This window comes from Hydra vulgaris, chromosome 09 (genome assembly GCF_038396675.1).
Source record: "Hydra vulgaris chromosome 09, alternate assembly HydraT2T_AEP".
Taxonomy (NCBI): Eukaryota; Metazoa; Cnidaria; class Hydrozoa; order Anthoathecata; family Hydridae; genus Hydra; species Hydra vulgaris.
Window position 1 is genome coordinate 48,965,426 of NC_088928.1, and position 22,075 is coordinate 48,987,500.

At 27.7% G+C, this 22,075-nt stretch overlaps 1 protein-coding gene across 1 annotated transcript in view; it reads right to left on the reverse strand.

Moving 5' to 3' along the window:
* LOC100204104 (apoptosis-resistant E3 ubiquitin protein ligase 1) overlaps positions 1 to 22,075 on the reverse strand; it is a 69,175-nt gene that overhangs the window by 39,538 nt on the left and 7,562 nt on the right. The window contains exons 2-5 of the mRNA XM_065805955.1: positions 16,929 to 17,324; positions 5,458 to 5,786; positions 795 to 1,020; positions 508 to 671 (exon numbers count right to left, since the gene is read on the reverse strand). Of these exons, the coding sequence (XP_065662027.1) occupies positions 508 to 671; positions 795 to 1,020; positions 5,458 to 5,786; positions 16,929 to 17,324 (1,115 nt within the window). The remainder of the gene's footprint in view (positions 1 to 507; positions 672 to 794; positions 1,021 to 5,457; positions 5,787 to 16,928; positions 17,325 to 22,075) is intronic.

Genomic DNA, 22,075 nt, shown 5'->3' on the forward strand with positions numbered 1-22,075 from the left:
AAGATTATAATAAAAAATTATTTTTTATTACCATTTATCTACATTTAATCTGATGCATTTATATAAGGGTTGTTCATAAACTGTCACGCTTTAGGGGGAGGGCTTAGTGGTTTTGTGATGACTCATACAGAACTTGTTACTAAAGAGTTACGATCTTGTGACAAGGGGGGGAGGGGGTCAAAAACGATCAAAAATTGTGTGATGTAATTGAAGACAACCCCTAAAGAATTTTCTTTCTAACTAATAATATTAAAATATTTCCTTTATTAATTACCAGACATATCCTCTCTTGTAATCAATATATGTAAATAATATTTTAAAAAGAACTGCATAAAATAAAAAGAAATTCTCTGCACTAACATCATTTCAAATTACACATCTCAAACACTTTTGTGTCTCATTCATTTTACAAAAAGTGTCAGATTCTTTAAAAAGTATGCAATAGAGATTTATTCTTAATGTACGAACAAGTACAAAATTTTATAGAACTGTACACAAGAAACTTACTGCATAAATATGAAACTGGTACTTGTAAAGCTCTTCAACCAGTGAATAACATTGATTACCATATTTGTCTCGCTCATCAAAACTTATTAACTCACTTTGATTTTCTTCAAGAATTAATAAAGAACTTGGAAGTAAAAGACCACTCCTTGTGGTATCAATTTTTTCTGTAACATATTACAGTAATATTATTAAATATTAGTAAAAAAATGATAAACAAACTTTAAAATAAATATTATTGTTATGCAAATGCACTTAATAAAATTTAAAGTGATTATGCTTTAAATTACCTGCTTTATACTCTTTTGAAATTGGACAATTTGCTAAAACTTTTCCATTAGCAATAATGGAAATACTGTAGTTACCAGCTTTTATTGGAGTAAAATAAATCATGATACAATTTTTCTCTTCGCAGAAAACAAGATTTACTTCTAAAGATGACCCTTCTATTAAAACTTCACATTTTAAACTAGAAAACTTTGTTGCGTCATAAGGTCCGCCATTAGCTTTACGAAACTAAATCAATAAAAATAAAAAACTGTTAGTTTTTTTTCTATTTTTTATAACATATTTTACATTTGAGAAGCTAAGTAATTGTAATGCATTTTTTTAATTCATTATTTTTTGTTAAAAAAAAATCATTTTTAAACAAGAAAAAGAAATAAAAAATTAAATGTTAGTTCGCATATATATATATATATATATATATATATATATATATATATATATATATATATATATATATATATATATATATATATATATATATATATATATATATGTTGCAACCTGCAACAGTAACAGAAGTTACTGGAAATGAAGAAGAATGTTGGCCTTCAAGGATGACTTTAAAAAGCAGTTAGATAGAAACGATTGAAAAAGCTCAAGATTTTAACTCAACTTTCCCAGGTACACCATATAAAGCAAGCTTATAGGGAAGACTAGCAGGCCAAACATTGTCAAAAGCTTTAAATGTGTCAATATTGGAACCACAGATGTCATTTTCTATCAGGCTTGAGAACAAGATTCAGTCAAGCACTTAATAAATAGTTAAGGGAGAATTAAAGAGAGTTCTGGAGAACACTTTTATAAGACTATAACAGGAATGTTGTCTGGACCACAAGTTTGATTGAAATATGACTTTAGCACTTAAGGGTTAACCTGTTTAATTGGAATGGGAGGAAGAGAATGGCCATAAATTAAAATTTCGAAATTGACCCAAATTAGAAGAAAAGTTCTTTGCAAATAGTTATGCCTCATCCAATAGAGAGGTAATAAGATCAGTCCCATAAATGAGAGATGGAATTTTAAACCAACCTTAATGTTAATGACTCTATTGAAGATTTTCCAAAAGTCTCTAGAACCTAACTTCTGAGATAAGATACGAGATTTAGTGATCTGGGAATAATAAAGCTTAGCATCATATAGCACCTTTTTACATCAAATTCTTGCAATAATAAATAGGTGCTTGTTCTCAAGAGAGTTGTTCTTTTGACAAAGATGAAAAAAATGATTACAATTAGATATAGCAGCTGAACAAAAAGCATTTAGTAGAAGTGGCTTGACTTGGAAACCATGATGAGGAATGAAAGGTTTCGCTTCTGCCTGGATCCAGGAGGCGCATTTATCAGCAGAGAGAGATAAGACATCAGCATCAAAGACCGTCACAAAAAAAATCACCAAAATAATCACAGTCAGTTTTAGGGTAGTAGTAAGTAGTGTGATGATAGGTCCAAAGAAGAAGTATGAGATAAAAGATTTATAGTGATCATTTCATGGTCGGAACTACTTAAAGGAGAAAAAGGAGAAACTGAACACAAATTAGGGTCAGAGGCAAGACACAAAAAAAAGGTGTGAAGGTAAGTGATTAGGGTTGTCTGGAAAACAAGTTACAAAGTTAACTATCAGAATAAGAGGTTGAAAAATACAGAAGTTATGGACTTTAGTGTCAACAGGGTCAGCGGTGTTAGAGCCAAGCCATTTAGTGTGATGAGCTTTAAAGTTATCAATAATAACAATATTGGCAGAGGGGTAAAAAGAAAAAGTATGGTCAATTTGATCAGAAATCTAAAAGGGTGCAGTTTTGAGAAGAAGGAGAACGATAAAGAACAAAGAGAAAATTGATAGAGTGAAGAGGTGCTACGCAAAAGCGTAAGTATAGCCCCAAGCCAAGCATGAGACTATTGGAGTTTTTGCAAATAAAAGGATAATATCCATCAATACTAAGATCTGAGAAAGGAATGACCAAATTCAAATTAGTTTCACAAAAAGCAAGCAAGTCTGGTAAATTTTGCAAGAGGTAAGATTCAACTGATGGAGAATCAGTTATTTGTTAAAGATATATTAAAATAGTTAGGTAGTGGGGATGGTTTTTTATTTTTTATTATTTTGGGTTACTTTAGGCATGATTTAAGTTTAAAGAGAACTTGACTTGCTCATAGATTCAATACTTGTTGAAGGAATAGTCTCTAGTGCAGTTCTTTTTCCAGTAGCTTCATAGACCAACATTCCTTTTGCAATAGCTTTGAATTCGTCATTTAAATTGTGGCGTTTTTTTTGGCCAAATGATAAATTGTTTTCTTGAGTTCATCTTTTACTAAAAGTGGATTTGAATTAATATTTTCTGAGTCACAAACTTCTTGAATGAACTCTAAATCATCTGGATTCATTTAGAAATGTCTAGACAGCATATTTTTGTTAGTCTTTTGAAGTACAGACTTAAAAAGGCATTTTGAAAACATAATGTTCTTTAATGTTGGATAAACATTCTGGATTGGAAATATTTCTGTACATGATTGCAAGAGTCATCTCTCTTCAAAACTTCTTAAAACTGCACTCTTCAGTTCAATGCAAAGAGTTGAACCTCGTTGTTTATTTGTTCTGTTCACAAGAAACTTGAAAATTCCCTCAGCTGTAAAAAGAGTTGCATCCTGTTGGCTTCTGCTGCCAATTTGATTTGTTCAAGAGCAGCAACAATATTGTATAAAATGTTTAATTCATCATTACAATACTTCAGTGTAGTTAAAAATCGTTTCTGATTGTCACATAACTAAAAACATTTTAACTAACTGGATTGCTTCCTTTTGATTTTTTGGAAAGTCATAACCTTTTTCACAAATTGTGGATTGAATGAAAGAGCTGTTAACAATTGCACAGAAACTAAATCCATTCAGTGCTGTAAGTCTTGAAACCACTTCTTCAATTGGTTGCTTTGGGAAAAAAATTGAAATCTAAGAACTTTTTTATTCTACTGCAGCTTTTATTGTCAACTTTCCTGCGTTAATATTTTGATTCCATGTTTTTTGTCTAGCTGATACCACATTCCAGATGTGGAACTTAAGTATTTACTGATATTTTCACATTTTACAAGTCAATGCTTTTCCTTTGATTAAGGTGTAGTGTTTCCACATGTCTGACTTTTTGACCAAAAGCAAATCAAATTGATTGATAAATGTCACAATAAATATACCACAAGAAAGTAGTGTCTTTCTTAAAATGTTCAGACAAAACTTAACCAACAGAATCAGTTTCTAGACAAAACAGACAACATCTTAGTGGAAGTAATTATCAAATTTTTAATTAAATTTTTTATTTATTGATCATGCTATTTCAAACCTTTTAAAGCAATTTTAGCATAATAATTCTATTTACCATCTTCTTTTTTAAAATATTTTTTAGAGACAAACAAATAAATAGGTTAAAGAAGTTTTGATTTGCGTAAAGGAAAACAATATACATAACATTAGGAATATATATAAATAGGCACAGAAAGTTCATTCCTCTTTCCTTACCAATGTCGTTTATTGTGCTAGAGCCAGCGTTGAACTTGGACCTTTTGGTTTTGAGCCAGAACTCTAACTACTGCGTTATGGTTGCACTTCATAACATAATCGCAACAAAATTTTAATCAAAATGAAAAACAATAATCTATTAAGTGCGTCTGAAAATCTTTGCTACTTTTTAAACAATATATTATTCACAAAGGTAGCAAAGAAAGGAAAATTTATTTCATAATTAGGGATTTCAAATGAACTGTTAAATTTATAGTATAGTATAAATCGTTATTTACCTAAATTTATTGACAAAATTTTGCCAGAAAATGGGTAAAATAATTTTTCTGATTTACCAGTAAACTTTTGGTAAAACGCTAACGCCATAGATATTTACCAGTAAACTTTTGGTAAAACGCCAACGCCATAGATATTCAGCTATTTTTATTTTATATATTCCTTTTATTACCTCTGATACCAATAGCTTATTTAATTTTTATTACCTCTGATAGCTTATTTAATTTTTTGGACACTGTTGTATAATGTATATTTATCTTTGCTAAATTTCAATTCTTATAAATATATTTTGCAAGTTGGACCCAATAAAATTAAAATTGAATCTCTGTAGCCAAAGAAGATAAAAAATATTTTCTTCTTATCAATTACAAGTACTAATCTCAGTTGATAAATCAATCAGAGCATTTTGGTAGTAAATCCAACAGACACAGTGTTATTCATACTGCTCAAGACTTCTTGTTTGCTTTTTTTAACTTCTGCTCATCTGATTTTGAAATAAAACAATATTAAAACAAATAAATAGGAAGCAAAGAAGATTCAGTGTTAAATGTTGTTATTGTAACATTATTAAACTTAATAGAATGATAAATAAATATAAAACTTAACAACATGATGAATAAAATATTTTTTAACATTAAAAAAATATTTCAACAAAAAAAAACAACTGATTTGATTACAATGGCGCTGATGTATGGTGAATCAATTCTAATTTTAATTAATAAGGAAATAAAGAGAAATAGTTACCTATATTCTACATGACCTTGTGACAAGGTCATGTAGAATATAGGTAACTATTTGTGAGCTATATACTTGTCATGTATATAAAATAATAATCTAAAATGAAAAAAAAAAAAAGAATACAAATAATTTTTGACCAAAAATATACCGTTATCTTTAACACATTTTCCATGCCAACAACATCTTCATCAGTCAGCCATGTTATAAAGCTTCTTTTTTCATCAAAATAATCTCCGAATATGTTTTGAAAATAACCAACACTAACTGTATTACTAAGATCTTCAACCTGTGATACTCTTGGTAACATGCCTCTTAAAATAAAATTTCCAAAAGCACCCAAATGGAAAGCTGAAATGAATCCATTTCGAATTTCTTGTGCCATTTGTGGTAGTTGACGCATGAAAATAGTAGTGGCAGTATATGCAAGTAAAACAGATATAAGAAAGAACAACAACAGAAGACCAGCACCACAGGTAACTAAAACATTTAGAGTAATAAAATTTTAAAACCAAGTTTAATCTTTAAGTTAGAGTTTCTCCATTTAGTTTAGCTTTTTGTATCTATAGTAGAGAGAAGGGGGAAAGATGAGGTTAGAATTGAAATGCTAAGAAAACCTCATATTTCCGGATTTACTTATCTATATCAGCTAGGAAAATAAGAAATTGAAGGCAAGCGGCCAATTTGACCGGATAACACATGGATTTGACTGTCAATTGTTTTTTTTGGCGATCAAAATTTTTTTTTTTTTGAACTAGTATTCTTTTTAAAATAATGATTTTAAATAAAATCAATGTATTTTTTAAGTTTTAAACTCGCAAATTAAAAACTAATGTTCTTTAAGTTTAAAACTCGCAAAAAAAAACTAAAGTTCAAATTACCTGCTAATGTTAATTTGTTTAAAATTATGCATGCGTGAACAATTAAAAAAAGAAGTTTGATAATACTCAATCTAATGTTGAATTTTTTCTTTTAATAATAAAAAAAATTTTATACAATATTAAAAAAAAATTTAAACTGAATACTTAATACTAAAAGAAATCATTTTAAGAATGCTATAGAAAAATTAAAGCAATGTTTGTCTCTTTTTTTTCGCCTTCATGAAGACGGGCTGACGTTTGATGTTTCTATTACAATTTAATAAAAGAAAGGAAAAAAAATTAGTATACGCGCAACTGATTACACTGATAAACAAATAAAATTTTATTGTGCATATCTTGTTAACTAGGTGGTTTTTTAAAACAAATTAAATATGCTGATTTCAAATATGCAAACCATTTTTCACCATCACGTCAAGTTGTAAAGATATTTGGGTTCAAATCTTTAGCATTTAAGGTAAAGTCCCTAATATTGTCGAAAAAAAAGTTATTCAAAAGTATGTCAACCTGGGTCTCAAAAGAAGCGTATTTTCATAGAGATTTTAAAAATGTTATTCATTTGTAATAAAAATAAGTATTTTTTGTATTATTGCTGAATATCATTCTGTTGAAATTTTTTTAAGAGTCTTTATCATTTTTTCACATATTTTTTTTGTCAATAAATTTTAAGAAAAAATATTTATGTTTTCTATAATCTCTATGAAAATACGCTTCTTTTGAGACCCAGGTTGACATACTTTTGAATAACTTTTTTTTCAACAATATTAGGGACTTTACCTTAAATACTAAAGATTTGAACCCAAATATCTTTACAACTTGACGTGATGGTGAAAAATGGTTTGCATATTTGAAATCAGCATATTTAATTTGTTTTAAAAAACCACCTAGTTAACAAGATATGCACAATAAAATTTTATTTGTTTATCAGTGTTATTTATAAATTTGTTTTAAACTAATTCATTCATTGCAATGGCTTTGCATCAGCGCGAAAAAGCTACGAAAAAAATAAATGAAAAGATTAAATTTAAAAAAAAGTATATTTGGTAGAGAAAACGTTTTCAGTTACATACAAAAATTTTAAATAATAATTTTATCTGCTTAATAAAATCTCTGATTTTATTAAACAGATTCAAAATATTTTTTATCTCTGCTCATTTGAAAAATTGTAAAAATCAGTTATTTATAACTTTATTAACACTTGTGTGCAAATTTTTTACAATTTAAACTTGATGCTTAATACTAAGAAGACAATTTTTTTTCTTTAAATCTTTTTATTTATTTTCTCGTAAATTTTTGCTGCAAATTTAAAAAATGAATGAATGATTTAAAGGTAAAATTTCATATATAGAAGAATTCTTAAAAAAATATACATTTAGTGAAACATCGTAGTGAAATATGTTACACAAGTATTTTTGTAGTAGTGGTAGTAGTGTTTCATAAAGCTTTATGAAACACTACTTCAAAAATACTTGTGTAACATATTTCACTACAATATTTCACTAAATGTATATTTTTTTAAGAATTCCTCTATATATAAAATTTTAAATTTACCTATAAATCATTCATTCATTTTTTACATTTGCAGCAAAAACTTACAAGAAAATAAATAAAAAGATTTAAAGAAAAAAAAGAAGCAAATAATTAAATTGAAAAAAAAAATCTCAGTTAAATGCAGCAATTAATAAATATTTTTATAATATTATAAGAATATCATATAATATATTTTTATTAAAACAATAATAAGATAAGAACTTCAATCATTTATGAAAAAGAGATTAACCACCAGTAAAATGAAAGTAAAGTAAGTGAAGCAAAAAAAAATAATGATCTAGTTTACATCATAAACTCTTCAACGAAGCAAATTAAAGTAGCATGTCTTAAACAATAAAACTATTTTAAACGATTTTATGAAATTTTAATATATGCATTTTCCAAATTACAACATGAATATTTGCAAAATGTTGTTTTTCAAAACTCTAGTTTTTTTTTTAACCAGTCAAACATGACTGGCAAAAATTCATTTCGGAAGGTCAAAATAGCAATTTTAGTCATTTCAGGCGGTCTTTGACCGTTGACCAGCCGTTACTTTCCATGCTGTATGTATAACTTAAATTGCTAGTTTAGATGAGCATTCTGACATCACACTGAAATAACCTGCTGCCGGGGGCTTCAGTACATACATTGAGTGAAAAATAAGCAAAACTATGGAGTAAATGCTTATCTAAATAGACTATAGAATATATATATATATATATATATATATATATATATATATATATATATATATATATATATATATATATACATATATACATATATATATATGTATATATTAGTGCTGAGCAATCATTAAATATTTTTTCGCGATATATCACAATAATGAAATCAAAAGTAGTGTATTATGTAAATTTATTCTTTCAAAGTTCTGTTGTATAAACAAAAATGCAGTAACATTAAACTTTACATTTACTTACTTATCTGCATCAAGCCAGTTGCTAAGACAAACAAAGTCATTCACATTTTCAGATGATAAAGAAACACTCTTTTTTGGTACAACAAGAGAAAACAACCTTTTGCAAGGTATGGATGTTTCAGGTGTTGGCAAGTACTTCTCTGTAATTGAGGCCAGCCTGCTGTGTGAGCCTACATGTTTAGACCACCACTGTAATAGACAAGCCTCTGTACTGATGGTGGGCTCTGCTCTGTATCAAAACACACTGTTCTCAATTGAGTCTTTTTACATGTTCAAAATCAGACTCTGGTGAAGCAACCAATAGAGCAAACTTTCTCTTTAATCTCTAATACTTTTTCTTTGATATTGTTTCCACAGGTTCATCAGCAATAAGCCTCTGTTCCTTGAGAAAGTTAGTGACTGAGGCCCTTACCTCACCTCTCTCAACTCTGAATCTCGGGTCCAATGAGATTGCAATCTTTATATATGCGATGTTGGCATTTTTCTTGCGTGTTTCCAGATCTGCTCTGACTTTAGACTTGAATTTGACCACATAGGCAGGGTCATCATCTGAGCTCTCCATTACCTGAGAGAAATGGCAAAAAGCAGTCACATACCTGCAAAAAATCAAACCTACTTCACTCAAATGTTTTGCATTCACTTCAACACACAAAAAATGTTCTCATATTCATGCCTTAACACTCATACAGACACATGAATTCATTCTCGCATGCAATCAGACCAGTTGTTGAGAAATATATGAGTAAAATACACTTGCAGGGCTCCATTTGCTTTTCCAACCTCTGCAGTTTGTTTATTTCAGCTGATGTTGACATAGTAATTTTTGCGTTGTGTGTGGTAAGGACATCTCTCAGTGGCTGTTTGTTTCTGCGAACACTTTTAATCATGTTCAGAGTCAAATTCCATCTGATTGGAATGTCTTGTAGAAGAGACTCTTTTTTGTTCAAGATTCAATTTGTTTTTGTTCTGATTCTGCATCACTTGCTGGACAGTGTTTAAAATGGCAAACCACCTTTCTGCATTTAAGCAGGTCATTGTAAAATGTGCTGTTGTGCAGAGATACTGCGAAGGAACGCTGGAGACATTTGTTGTAACCCCTAATAAGATTCTTCAGACCAACATCTTCCACAATACTAATTGGCCTACAGTTTGTAGCTACTACAAAACTATAGATAACCATAATAAAAATACAAAATATAAAATAATTTTTTAAATATACTAATACTAATAATACACAAAAAAAATATGAGAAACGAAAACTTTAGCAGACAGCTTTACAAAAGAAAAACTAAGTAAAGCTTGTGAAGCTTTTAAAAAAAAAACGAGCAGCTTAAACTCATGACAAACTCATTGTAAAGACTAGAAAGTCGAAAGTAAAATTTACCAAAAATATTTCTAAAAAAATATAATTTTTTACCATATTAAAATGTGGAGATTAACTTTTTAATTTAAATTTAATAGTTTTGTAAACTAAAGATTAATGTGTCTGTTTTGAAACCATTCTTGTTCAGTCCTGTCATTCTTTAGTTTAATGAAATAATAAATTTAAATTAAAAAGTTTAATTTTCACTTTCAGACTTTCAAAATAAAAAGCATGATAAACTAATATTTACCGTTGACTAATTAATGCATTAACGCTATAAAAATGCTTTAATTTGCCCAGCCCAAATATATGTATATATAAATAAATAAATATTTATATATATATATATATATATATATATATATATATATATATATATATATATATATATATATATATATATATATATATATATATACATATATATATATATATATATATATATAATATATATATATATATATATATATATATATATATATATATATATATATATATATATATATATAATCTAGAATTAATTAATATATCTAGAATTGAAAAAAGATGTTGATGATTTTAAAGCTGAGATGACCAAGGAACTTGAGGAGATGAAAACACAGATATCAGTACTGTCTCAAGACAACATGAAACTTAGAATTTAAAATGCTAACTTGGTTGATAGACTAGGCAAGCTTGAAACCAACCTAGTTCAAAAATCTGTAACAAGTAAAAAATTATTCTCAGTGGTTGCATCAGATGCAGCTAGATCCATCAATGTAAGTGAAGCCAACATTTTAAATGCAATTAGTAAAGAGACACAGGACAAATCAAAGAAAGAAAGAAATATAATCATATTTGGGATTCTAGAATCAACCAAAACAATGGAAATAGACCAAAAAATGAAAACAAGAAGGAAATAAAAAGAGTGTTTGACTGTTCGAACCTTAACAAGATCACAAAAATTCACAGGTTAAAATCAGTGAATAAACCAAGTCCAATGATTACTAAATTAGAGAACACAGAATACTAGACAATGGTGTTGAAAGCAGCAAAAAAACTGAAAGACAGTGTTCATTACCAACGTACAGTATACATTAATCCTGATTTAACACACGCTCAATGAATTGTACAAAAGCAAGTAGTAGATGAGCAAAACCGCCTAATTGACATGTCAACTTTGTACATCATCCAAAATGGAGTAGTAGCTATGATATAAGTATCAGCTGTTGGTTCTGCAGTGACAATAGCTTTAACAGGCGGCTAATTGACATTAGCAACTCCAACAAATGCAAATACTTCATCTGCAACAGCTGGAGCAAGTTAAAAAATCACAAATGCATAACAACCACAGCATAAGCATAACTCACAGACATCATTAAAATTCTGGTGTAATGAGTCACCAACAATAAATTTGAACAGTTATACACGCTGCAAAAACAATAGATCAATAGGTATTGATGGAGGGACTGCAATCCATGTAAAAGACCCTATTATAACCACAGGTGACTGTTACATGAATGCATGCAAAAAAACTGTTGAACAAGTGTGGTTTAGTACCAAGCTATTAACTGAGGACCACATACTGCTGGGGTGTTTTTACAGGCCACCAAACAGCATACCTGAATTAAACGCAAAATTAAACCAAATCATAGAAGAAGCCAAAAATCTAGTAGATAACAAAAAATTCACTGGATTGTTTATAGCTGGAGATTTTAACTACCCCAACATTGAATGATCTGACAATCTGTGCGTTGGTGTTAAAGGTAACTGTCATCAGAGCTTAAACTTTGTTGACAATTTAAATGAAAATTATCTCTACCAGTGCGTGTCCAAACCAACATTTCAGATTGAGGATGGAAAACAAAAAAACATACTAGATCTTGTAATAATGGACAACAGTGAATAAGTGATAGACATGGAAATAAGACCACCACTAGGATCAAGCGATAAGGGACACAATGTCATTCAGTGGAATATCATCACAAACAGCACCATTATAAGAGAAATCACAACAAATCATATGCCAACAGGAAAGGTGATTATACAAGAATGAATGCAGCACTAGAGCGTATTGACTGGAATAAGGAATTTACAGGAAAATCAGCAAATGAGTGTTATGAAATCTTCTTAGAAAAATATAACAGCAAGTGTCAGCAATTTATTTTGCCTAAACAAAACAAAAAAAAAGTGCAATAAAGGATTCACATATACTGGCTGAAGTTAGGCGACTAATACGTCTTAACTTAAAAACACTGTGAAATCATCTAAGAGCAACAAATCATAAAAATATTAAATTATTAAATGAAAACAAAGTGACAAAAAACACTGTGAAATCATCTAAGAGCAACAAGTCATAAAAATATTAAATTATTAAATGAAAACAAAGTGACAAAAAAGAATGTGAAAAAAGCCATGAAAAAATCAGTGAACAAGTACAAAATATTAATTGTTGACAAGATTAAGACAGATCCTCGGATATTCTATTCGTATGCAAAAAGACACACAAAGCTGAAACAACTTTTTCGTGTCTGAGTGAGATACAGCACTTCAGAAATTCGATAAAGTAATAAATGAAAGCATTGACTGGGACTGGAGAAGTGCGTTAAATTCAAAGAACATAAAAAATAAACTAGAACAATTGGACGAAAACAAAGCAATGAGCAGCAATATGGTGAGTCAGTATGTACTTAAGCAATGTGTGTCAGCACGATTGAAACCTCTAGCAATCATATTCAGCCTTCCAATTGAGTCGGACACAATACCAAATAGTTAAAGTGAAGCAAACATAACCCCTTTGTTCATGAAGGGCAACCCATATGTAGCGTTAAACACAGACCAGTGTTTTTAACGTCAGTTCCATGCAAAATTTTGGAAGGATTTATTCCTGTAGCAATCACTGACCATTTGCAACAACATGATGCTCTATCACGACACCAGCATGGTTTTGTTAAGAAAAGGGCTTGTGTAACCAACTTACTGGAAATAATGGATTTTTTGACAACATACATGGAGTGCAAGTGTTCAATCGACATGATATACCTCAATTTCAGCAAGGCCTTTGGCAAGGTACCGCAAAAAAGGCTATTACTCAAGTGTGAAGCATATGGGATATCCGGTGTTTTGTTAAGATGGATCAAGGTTTTTTTAACCAATCGTAGGCAACGGGTGGTAATGGGAGAAGTTTCATCATCATGGTTGAATATACTCAGTGGTGTTCCTCAGGGATCTGTTCTTGGTATTCTTTGATATTCACCAACGACATACCACAAACACTACAATGTATATGCAAACTTTATGCTGACAACAGCAAGCTAATGAAACTGGTAAAAAACATTTCAGATACGATGAGTTTCCAAAAGGATATTACCAAGTTAATTGAATGGACAAGTGTATGGCTAATGGAGTTAAACAAAGAGAAGTGCAATGTTAAGCACATGTAATGCAAAATGTAATGCAGCCGTGGTGCATTATGCAGTGGTAAGAGCGCTTGCTCAATAAGCAGGAGATCCGGGTTCAAAACGAGCTTTGGACATATTTGCGCGTCACAGTAAGGAAGGAGGCGTGAACTTCCTGGTTAAATGCTCTGTGACAAGACCATTAGGTCTTCTTGGGGCACCTAAATAACAAGAAAAAAGAACCCTAAGACCATCTATACGATTACAGAAAATGGTGTTGAGTGCTAATTAAGAATCTAAAAAATAAATGTCAAGCATTCTTCGTTTCGGCAAGTATTGTTTAGTAAAAATATTGCAAATGAATAAAATGTATTACTGATTCATATGGTGAATGCACAGTCTTTGAACTCTTTCAAAGCTAGACTTATTAGATTTTTATTATAAATTTTACTCTAATTTTGATTTTTAACAAATTGTAAATTATTATAAATAAAATAAATATTAGTGTAGGCTGTCATAACGCATATACAACCATTTATGTGTTTTGCGACTCAACTCACTACAGCATTTATATTATTATTACTATAATATAAGAAATCAAAGGCGAGGGGTCAATTTAACCGGCTAACACTTGGAATTGATGGTTTTTATTTTTTTCTTTGTTTAAATTTAAAATAATTTTAATAGAACTATTTTAAACACTTATTTAAAATTTAAATGATTTTATGAAATTTTAGTATATGCATTTTCCAAATTACATCACGATTATTTATAAAAACTTGTTTTTTAAAACTCTGATTTTTTTTCCAACTAATCAAACATGACCAGTAAGAATTCATTTTGGGAGGTCAAAATAGCAATTTTAGTCATTTCAGGCGGTCGCTGACCATTGACCAGCCATTATTTTCCACGCTGTATATATATATATATATATATATATATATATATATATATATATATATATATATATATATATATAATGTGTATATATATATATATATATACATATATATATGTATATATGTATATATATATATACATATATATATATATACATATATATATACATATATATATATATATATATATATATATATATATATATATATATATATATATATATATATATATATATATATATATATATATATATATAACAGTTTTCAATATACTTGATAATGAGGGTATCAATATTCCCTCAAAATTTCGTAAAAATAAATATATTTTTAACAAATAGAAATTAATTCATAAAAAGAAGTTTTTTAAAAAATATTTATACAAATAAAACCTATTGAAGATATCAACATTTAAATATATATATATATATATATATACCCTGGAAAATAAGAAATCGAAGGCGAGCGGTCAATTCAACCAGTTAACACATGGAATTGGCGGTCAATTGTTTTTTTTTGACAGGCGAAATTTTTATTTTCTTCTTTGTTTAAATTTTATCTTAGTAATAGTTCTTCATAACTGAATTTTATACATACAAAAATAACTAAAGGATTGAAAATTAACGAACTTGTATTCCTTTTAAAACAATAATTTTAGACAAAACCATTTTAAATGGAAATGCAACTAATTAACGTTTAAAATACCAGCTAATAGATTTCCATTCAATTAAAAAAGAAAGTTCGATACCATCCAAGTAATTAAACTTTGAATTTTTTGTTAAATGTCCAAACAATTTTAGTAAAATATTTAAAAAATTTAAACTGAATACTTAGTACTAAAAGAAATTGTTTAGTGAAATTTATATACAACAATTACTTATGTTACATAAAATGAAGTTTTTACTTAAAATATATTTTCAAATAAATGTTTGATCTGATTCCTTGAATAATAGAAAAAAAAAAGTTGACAATTTAAAACTTATTTAAAAATATATTTATTCCTTACTAAAAAGACATTTATTTATTCCAATGATTTTGCAAATGGCAGGAAAAGCTACGAGAAAAATGAATGAAAAGATTGAAAAAAAAAAAAAGTGCAGTTGAAAGGGAAAATGTTCTTAGTTACCTAAGGCAATTACAAATAATAAAAAAAAAAGAACTTTAAAGTCAACAACATTAAAAAAATTATTACACATTTTATATCTCTGCTCATTAGGATCATTTTTAAAAAGTTCGCAAACGGACAATTAATAATTTTGAATTTATCAATAAATTATTCATTCATTTATTGCAACTTGCAGCAAAAACTTACAAGAAAGTAAGAAAAAAAAGTACAATTAAAAAAAAAAGTTATAAATACATTATTATTATATATTAATATACTATTATTAATATATATATATATATAAATAAGAACTTTAATCATATATGAAAAAAGGATTTTTACCACCAGTAAAATCAAAAAAAGTAAAGCCAAAAATTAATATATATATATATATGTATATGTATATGTATATATATATATATATATATATATATATATATATATATATATATATATATATATATATATATATATATATATATATATATATATATATATATATATATATGTATATATATAAATACATAGTTTACGCCATATTTAATATTTGTCAATGAAGCGAATTGTAGCATATTGTTAACATTGAAACTATTTTAATCGCATTTTCAAAATTTAAATGATTTTATCAAATTTTAGTATATACATTTTCTAAATTACATTTTGATTATTTGTCAAACCCTATTTTGCAAAACTAGCTGGCAAGAATTTATTTTGAGAGGTCAAAATAGCTATTTTATTCATTTCAGGTGTTTGTTTACCATTATATATATATATATATATATATATATATATATATATATATATATATATATATATATATATATATATATATATATATACACATATATATAAACATATATATATATGTGTATATATATATATATATATATATATATATATATATATATATATATATATATATATACACACACATATATATATATTTATAAATATATACATATATACCAGTTTTCTCAAATTGGCCAGCTCTTCCGCAGTCAAGCCTTTTTGCACTCCCCCACATGCCAGCAGAAACTTTAGCAAGTGCATAAAAAAGTAATTGCCAATTACTAATTTTATTGTTCTGTCATTTGCATTTTAAATATTCTATCTAGAATTTAAATAAAACGTTTATTATGCTAGGTTTTTTTAATTACTTCATTTAGAATTTAAATAAAACGCTTGTCATTTCTTTTTTATTTTAACTATTTCGTTTAATGTTTATAAAATGTTTATTAATTTTTATTTTTTTGCCAATTTCATTTAACTGTTTTATCTAGAATTTAAATAATACATTTGTTTTGCCGGATTTTTTTTCAAATTTTTTTATCTAATATTTATTCAAAGCATTCTTTTTGGTGGTAGTTTAAAAAGAGATGATTTTTTTTAAATCGCGCAATCCTAAAAATTCACATCTGGCCAGTGCTTTTTTGTGTGCTGGCATTAAATTTTAAACAGAGAAGACTGATTTGTAGATATCATACAAATATATTAAATTAATATTTTTACTTATATTTTATTAACTGTTACCTATAAATCTGAATAGCGCTAAAACTTTGTAGAAGATATCATACACAAAAAAATATGAATTGTTATATGTATAACTTTTTACATTGTTCTTGTCATTTTCTAACATAATTAGAGGAATTTTATCATGGAAGATTTTTGAAGCTTTTAGCAACTCAATGTTCCTAATGACATCATCAAGTGTAGATATATTCAAACTATGTAATTCATTCTCAACATAACTTAAACCATTTTTATGTAACCAACAAAGTAGTTGTGCTTCTTTTCTAAGCTGTTCAATAGCTTTGGAAAGTCTATTAATACTTTCAAGAGCATCTGATGAAGTATGAAAATCTCTTTCAAGGATATAAAGAATATCACTAGTTGTAAGACGAAGAACGGCATCAAGGGTGCTTATATCTAAAATAAAATCGTATATTACAAAAATGTTATTAGAAATTTTGATAATTGCGATTATATAAAAAACAAACTAACAATTTTGTTGAATGTTAAAGCATGTTATCTTAAATTTTTTTTAATTCAGATTCACTCCTAACAACCACTATTAAGTTAAGAGTTACTAGAAAATAAAAAATAGAGTCAAAGAGCAAGGGGAAACAGTTGACAGAAGACTTGAAAAGTTGTAGGTTGTATGGATCAGGAAAAAATGATGATGCAAAAGAGCTCCAAAGGGTTAAAGTGCAGAGAAACAAAAACTAGACAAATAAAAGTTTTTAGAGAATACAGAGACAGATACAGTGAAAAGATGAGACTTTGCTTAATGACAAGTCATGCAAAAATAAGTTTTGTTTTTTGAGGAATTTCAACAGTATTGCAATAGCTGTTTGCAGTAAATAACTGAGTTTTATTGGAGTTAAAATTTACAATCTACTGCAATCCCTAATCTGTTGTAGGAATGAGATCAGATTCAAGATCAGCTGCCTGCTTTTAGCAATCAAAAAGAGAAGACTTTTTGTCAAGACAGGAGTATAAAGCAGAGTCATCAGAATACAAAGCCACTTTAGAAGTAAGTTTATCAGGAAGACCATTAATGTAGGTAACAAACAAAACAAGATTAAGCAGGGCTCAATTTAATTCTTTAAAAAAGTCCTGGACAAAATGTCTAATCAAAACTTGTTTGGGTCGGGCGGTGTCCGATCAAATTTTTAAATCATAGTTTTTACTTCATTTACTAATTAAAGCATGAAATGTTTAAAAATTATGATTTTAAAAAAAATTAAAAATTATTATTATTAAAAATTAAAAATTATTTTAAAAAATACTACATTTGTTTCTTTTCAATAATTTATTTCACTTTTCAATAATTTAAATAAAGTTTGTTCATTTATTAAACATTCAATAGAAGTAATTTGTAAAAGCGTTTTGCGTAACTTTCATTAAACATTTAAAAAAATAAGTTTTAAAGTAATTTTTTTCAAATGCAATTGAAAACGTAACAAAAAGTAATTTTAACTTCGAGTTTTTTTAGTTATATTTTAAAGCTAATTTATTTTCTTTTTCCTAAGGAATTGTTTTGCTTATTCTTTAGTTTTTCAATATTCTTCCTAGTTTAAGTTTAGCTTAGCGTTTCTTTTTTCAGCGCATTTCTGAAACATTTAAATCATCAAAATATCTAAACAGTCATGGTCAAGTTGTAAACAAAAAAAATCATTTCAACAATAACGTTCGATTCCTGTCCAACCTCTATATTGTAGAATTTAATTCCTGTCAGTCAAAATTTCCTATTACTTTGTAAATTGATTGGACAATTTGAGGTTTTAGCCAGACAATGTACGAACATTAAATTGAGCCCTGTTAAGTATAGAGTCTTGAGGTACTTCAGAAATTACTAGAAATGAAGAAGAGTGTTGGCCTTCGAGGATGACTTTAATAAAGCCATTAGAAAGAAAAGATTTGATATAAAACACAATCAAATATTTCAACCACATCATTTAGCGAATCAGCTGCAGAGTGAAAGGATTGAAAACAGTATTGATTGTCTGACAGTAAGTTATCTAACTCAATATGGGATGTTAGAAATTTGTTGATTAAAGACTTTGCTAATAACAGATAAAAGACTGATTGTATGATTGGAAGGGTCAGAATGTCTTCCAGAGTTTTGAAAAATTGGAAACATAGATGCCATTTTCCAGCAGGCAGAAGAACAAGATTCAGTCAAGCACTTAATAAATAGTTAAGGAAGAATTGAAGAGAGAATACTTTTGTAAGACTGGAGAACACTGTTGTAAGACTATGACAGGAATGTGGTCCACAAGCTGTAGAAGAGTTCAATTGAGATATGACTATAGAAATGGAAGCTGGATTGATTTAAATGCCTAATAAGAGATTAACCTATTTAACCGGAATAGAAAGAAGAGTACTGCCATAAGTTTTAAGAGTTAAATTAGAAGAAAAGTTCTTTGCAAATAGTTCAGACTTATCCTTGGGAGAGGTAATAAGTTCAGTCTTATGAATGAGAGATGGAATGTTAGACCTTCCTTTGTTAAAGACGCTTTTGAAGATTTTTCAAGTTTCTAGAGCTTAACTTCTGAGATAAGATACAAGATTTAGTCAACTGCAATAAATGGAGCTTAGCATTACCCTTTTTCCATTGAAAAGATGAAAAAATGATTATGATTAGATATAGCAGCAGCACAAGAAGGTGAAATGAGGCATTGATTTTAAGTAAAGCCTCATTCTATTTCAATCAATGAAGTAGAATGAGGCTTTACTTAAAATCAATGAGAAGGAGTAAAAAGCTTCTATTCCTGCTTGGATCCAGGAGGTTATGTAGGAGGCCCATTTATTTAGAAAAGGCATTAGTCCAAAGACCATCACAAAGAAAATTCCAAAAAGAAGCCCAGTTCCAAAAAGAATCCCATTAGGATAATAATAAGTAGTAATGATAGGGTGAGTCAGAAGAAAAAGTATGAGAAAAGATTTATAGAGATTGTTGTATGGTTGGAAGCAAGGCCTGTCGACTCACGTAAAAACATGTAATTTATTTACAAAGGATTGTGGAATGCCCGGATAGAATAACATCTAAAAACAAATAAATATGTTGTTTTAAAAAACCAAATTCTTTCACTAATTAATTGCTTTTAATTTATTTTGTAAACTATTCATAGAATTCATCTTTTTTTATACTATTTTTACATTGTTTTAAAAACTCCTGATTAGAATTACAGGTTTCTTAAATAACATTGTTCAAAAGAGCAGCAAAATTACAAAGTAATATCAAATGTATCATGTCTTAAAAAAGCTTATCAAATCATAATAATAAGATAATACTTGATCTTTAAATAAAACTTGAAGGAATAATTTGCTATGTAATTATTAAATCATTTATTATTATCAATTCAAGTTTAAACACACACACATATGTGTGTGTGTATATATATATATATATATATATATATATATATATATATATATATATATATATATATATATATATATATATATATATATATATATATATATACATATATATATATATATATATATATATATATTTATATATATATATATATACATATATATATATATATATATATATATATATATATATATATATATATATATATATATATATATATATATATATATATATATATATATATGTATATATATATATATATATATATATATATATATATGCACTACTGACGAAAAGTTTGAGGAAGGCTAATTATAGTAAAGGTATTATATATAGTAAAGGTATTAATAACACTTAAATATAGTAAAGGTATTAATAACACTATTTCTTAACAGTGGGCTAATTACTTAATAACTGATTATTTTGTCAAATCAAAACTGGTACGAGTAGAAATTGTTTATTTGCTTAATTCTAAAAATTCCTATTTTTTCAAAATAGGAATTTTTAGAAATAAGCCAATAAACAAACATTTTAAATTCTAATTTATACTTAATTAATATGTTAACAAAAACTAAATATTATTACATATTTTTGATCAATATTTTCCAATTTTAACTTGCGTTTTCTGGTTGTACTCGTACCAGTTTTGATTTGTCAAAATAATCAGTTATTCAGTAAATAGCCCACTGTTAAGAAATAGTGTTATTAGTACCTTTACTAGAGTAACAATAAACTTTTTTGTAGTAAAAAGAAAAATAACGAGCACAAAACTTTGATATTTATAATTTGGCAAAAATTGTCTAAAAATTGTTAAAAAAGTGAAAAAATGGGTAAACAAAAGAAATTAAACATTGCTGAATGAGAAAGAATTCAAGTTTATTGTGAAGAAGATTATTTATAAGTTGAAATTTCAAAAAAAATGAAAAATTCAAGATGTTGTGTCCAAAGGACATTACAATGACACAAAGAAATTGGTAAGAATGCAACTAGAAAACTAGAAGGCCTAAAAAAACTAATAAATTACAAGATAGAGAAATAAAAAAGATTTGTTTATCAAATAGAAGGTACACCGCTGAAAAAATCAGGTCTGTGTACAATTAATTTAATGATCTTAAAATTAGCACTTCCACTGTGAAGAATCAATTGAAGAAATTTGGCTTGCATTTGTGTGTAGCTGTTTGTAAACCATTATTAAGACCAATTAATAAGACAAAAAGGCTAAATTGGGCTAAAAATCATCAACATTGGTCAATTAAAGAATAGAAAAACGTCCTTTGGACAGATGAATCCAAGTTTGAAGTTTTTGGTTCAAAACGTCATGTTTTCGTGCGAAGATTTGCAGGGGAAAGGTATTTGGAAGAATGTTTAATACCCACTGAGAAACATGGAAGTAGATTTGTGGTCATTTGGGGATGTTTTGATGGGGGAATATTGGAAACCTACACAAAATTAAAGGAATTAGGACAAAAGAGGTGTACAAAGACATTTTAGAAAATCAAATGCTGCCTTCTGGTGAGAGCTTATTTTCCGATCAGTGTATTTTTATGCACAATAATGACCTGGTATGTACCAGCAAAATCTGCAAAACTTATTTAGCAGATCTTCAAAACCAAAAAATATTGAAAATAATGGAATGGCCACCACAATCACCAGATCTTAATCTGATCGAGTTGGTGTGAGAAGAATTTGATAGGAATGTGTGAGAAGAACAGCCATATTCTGTGAAAGATCTTTTGCACATATTGCAAGTAAAATGGGACACAATGCAACCTAAAAAAGTCTAAATTGATTG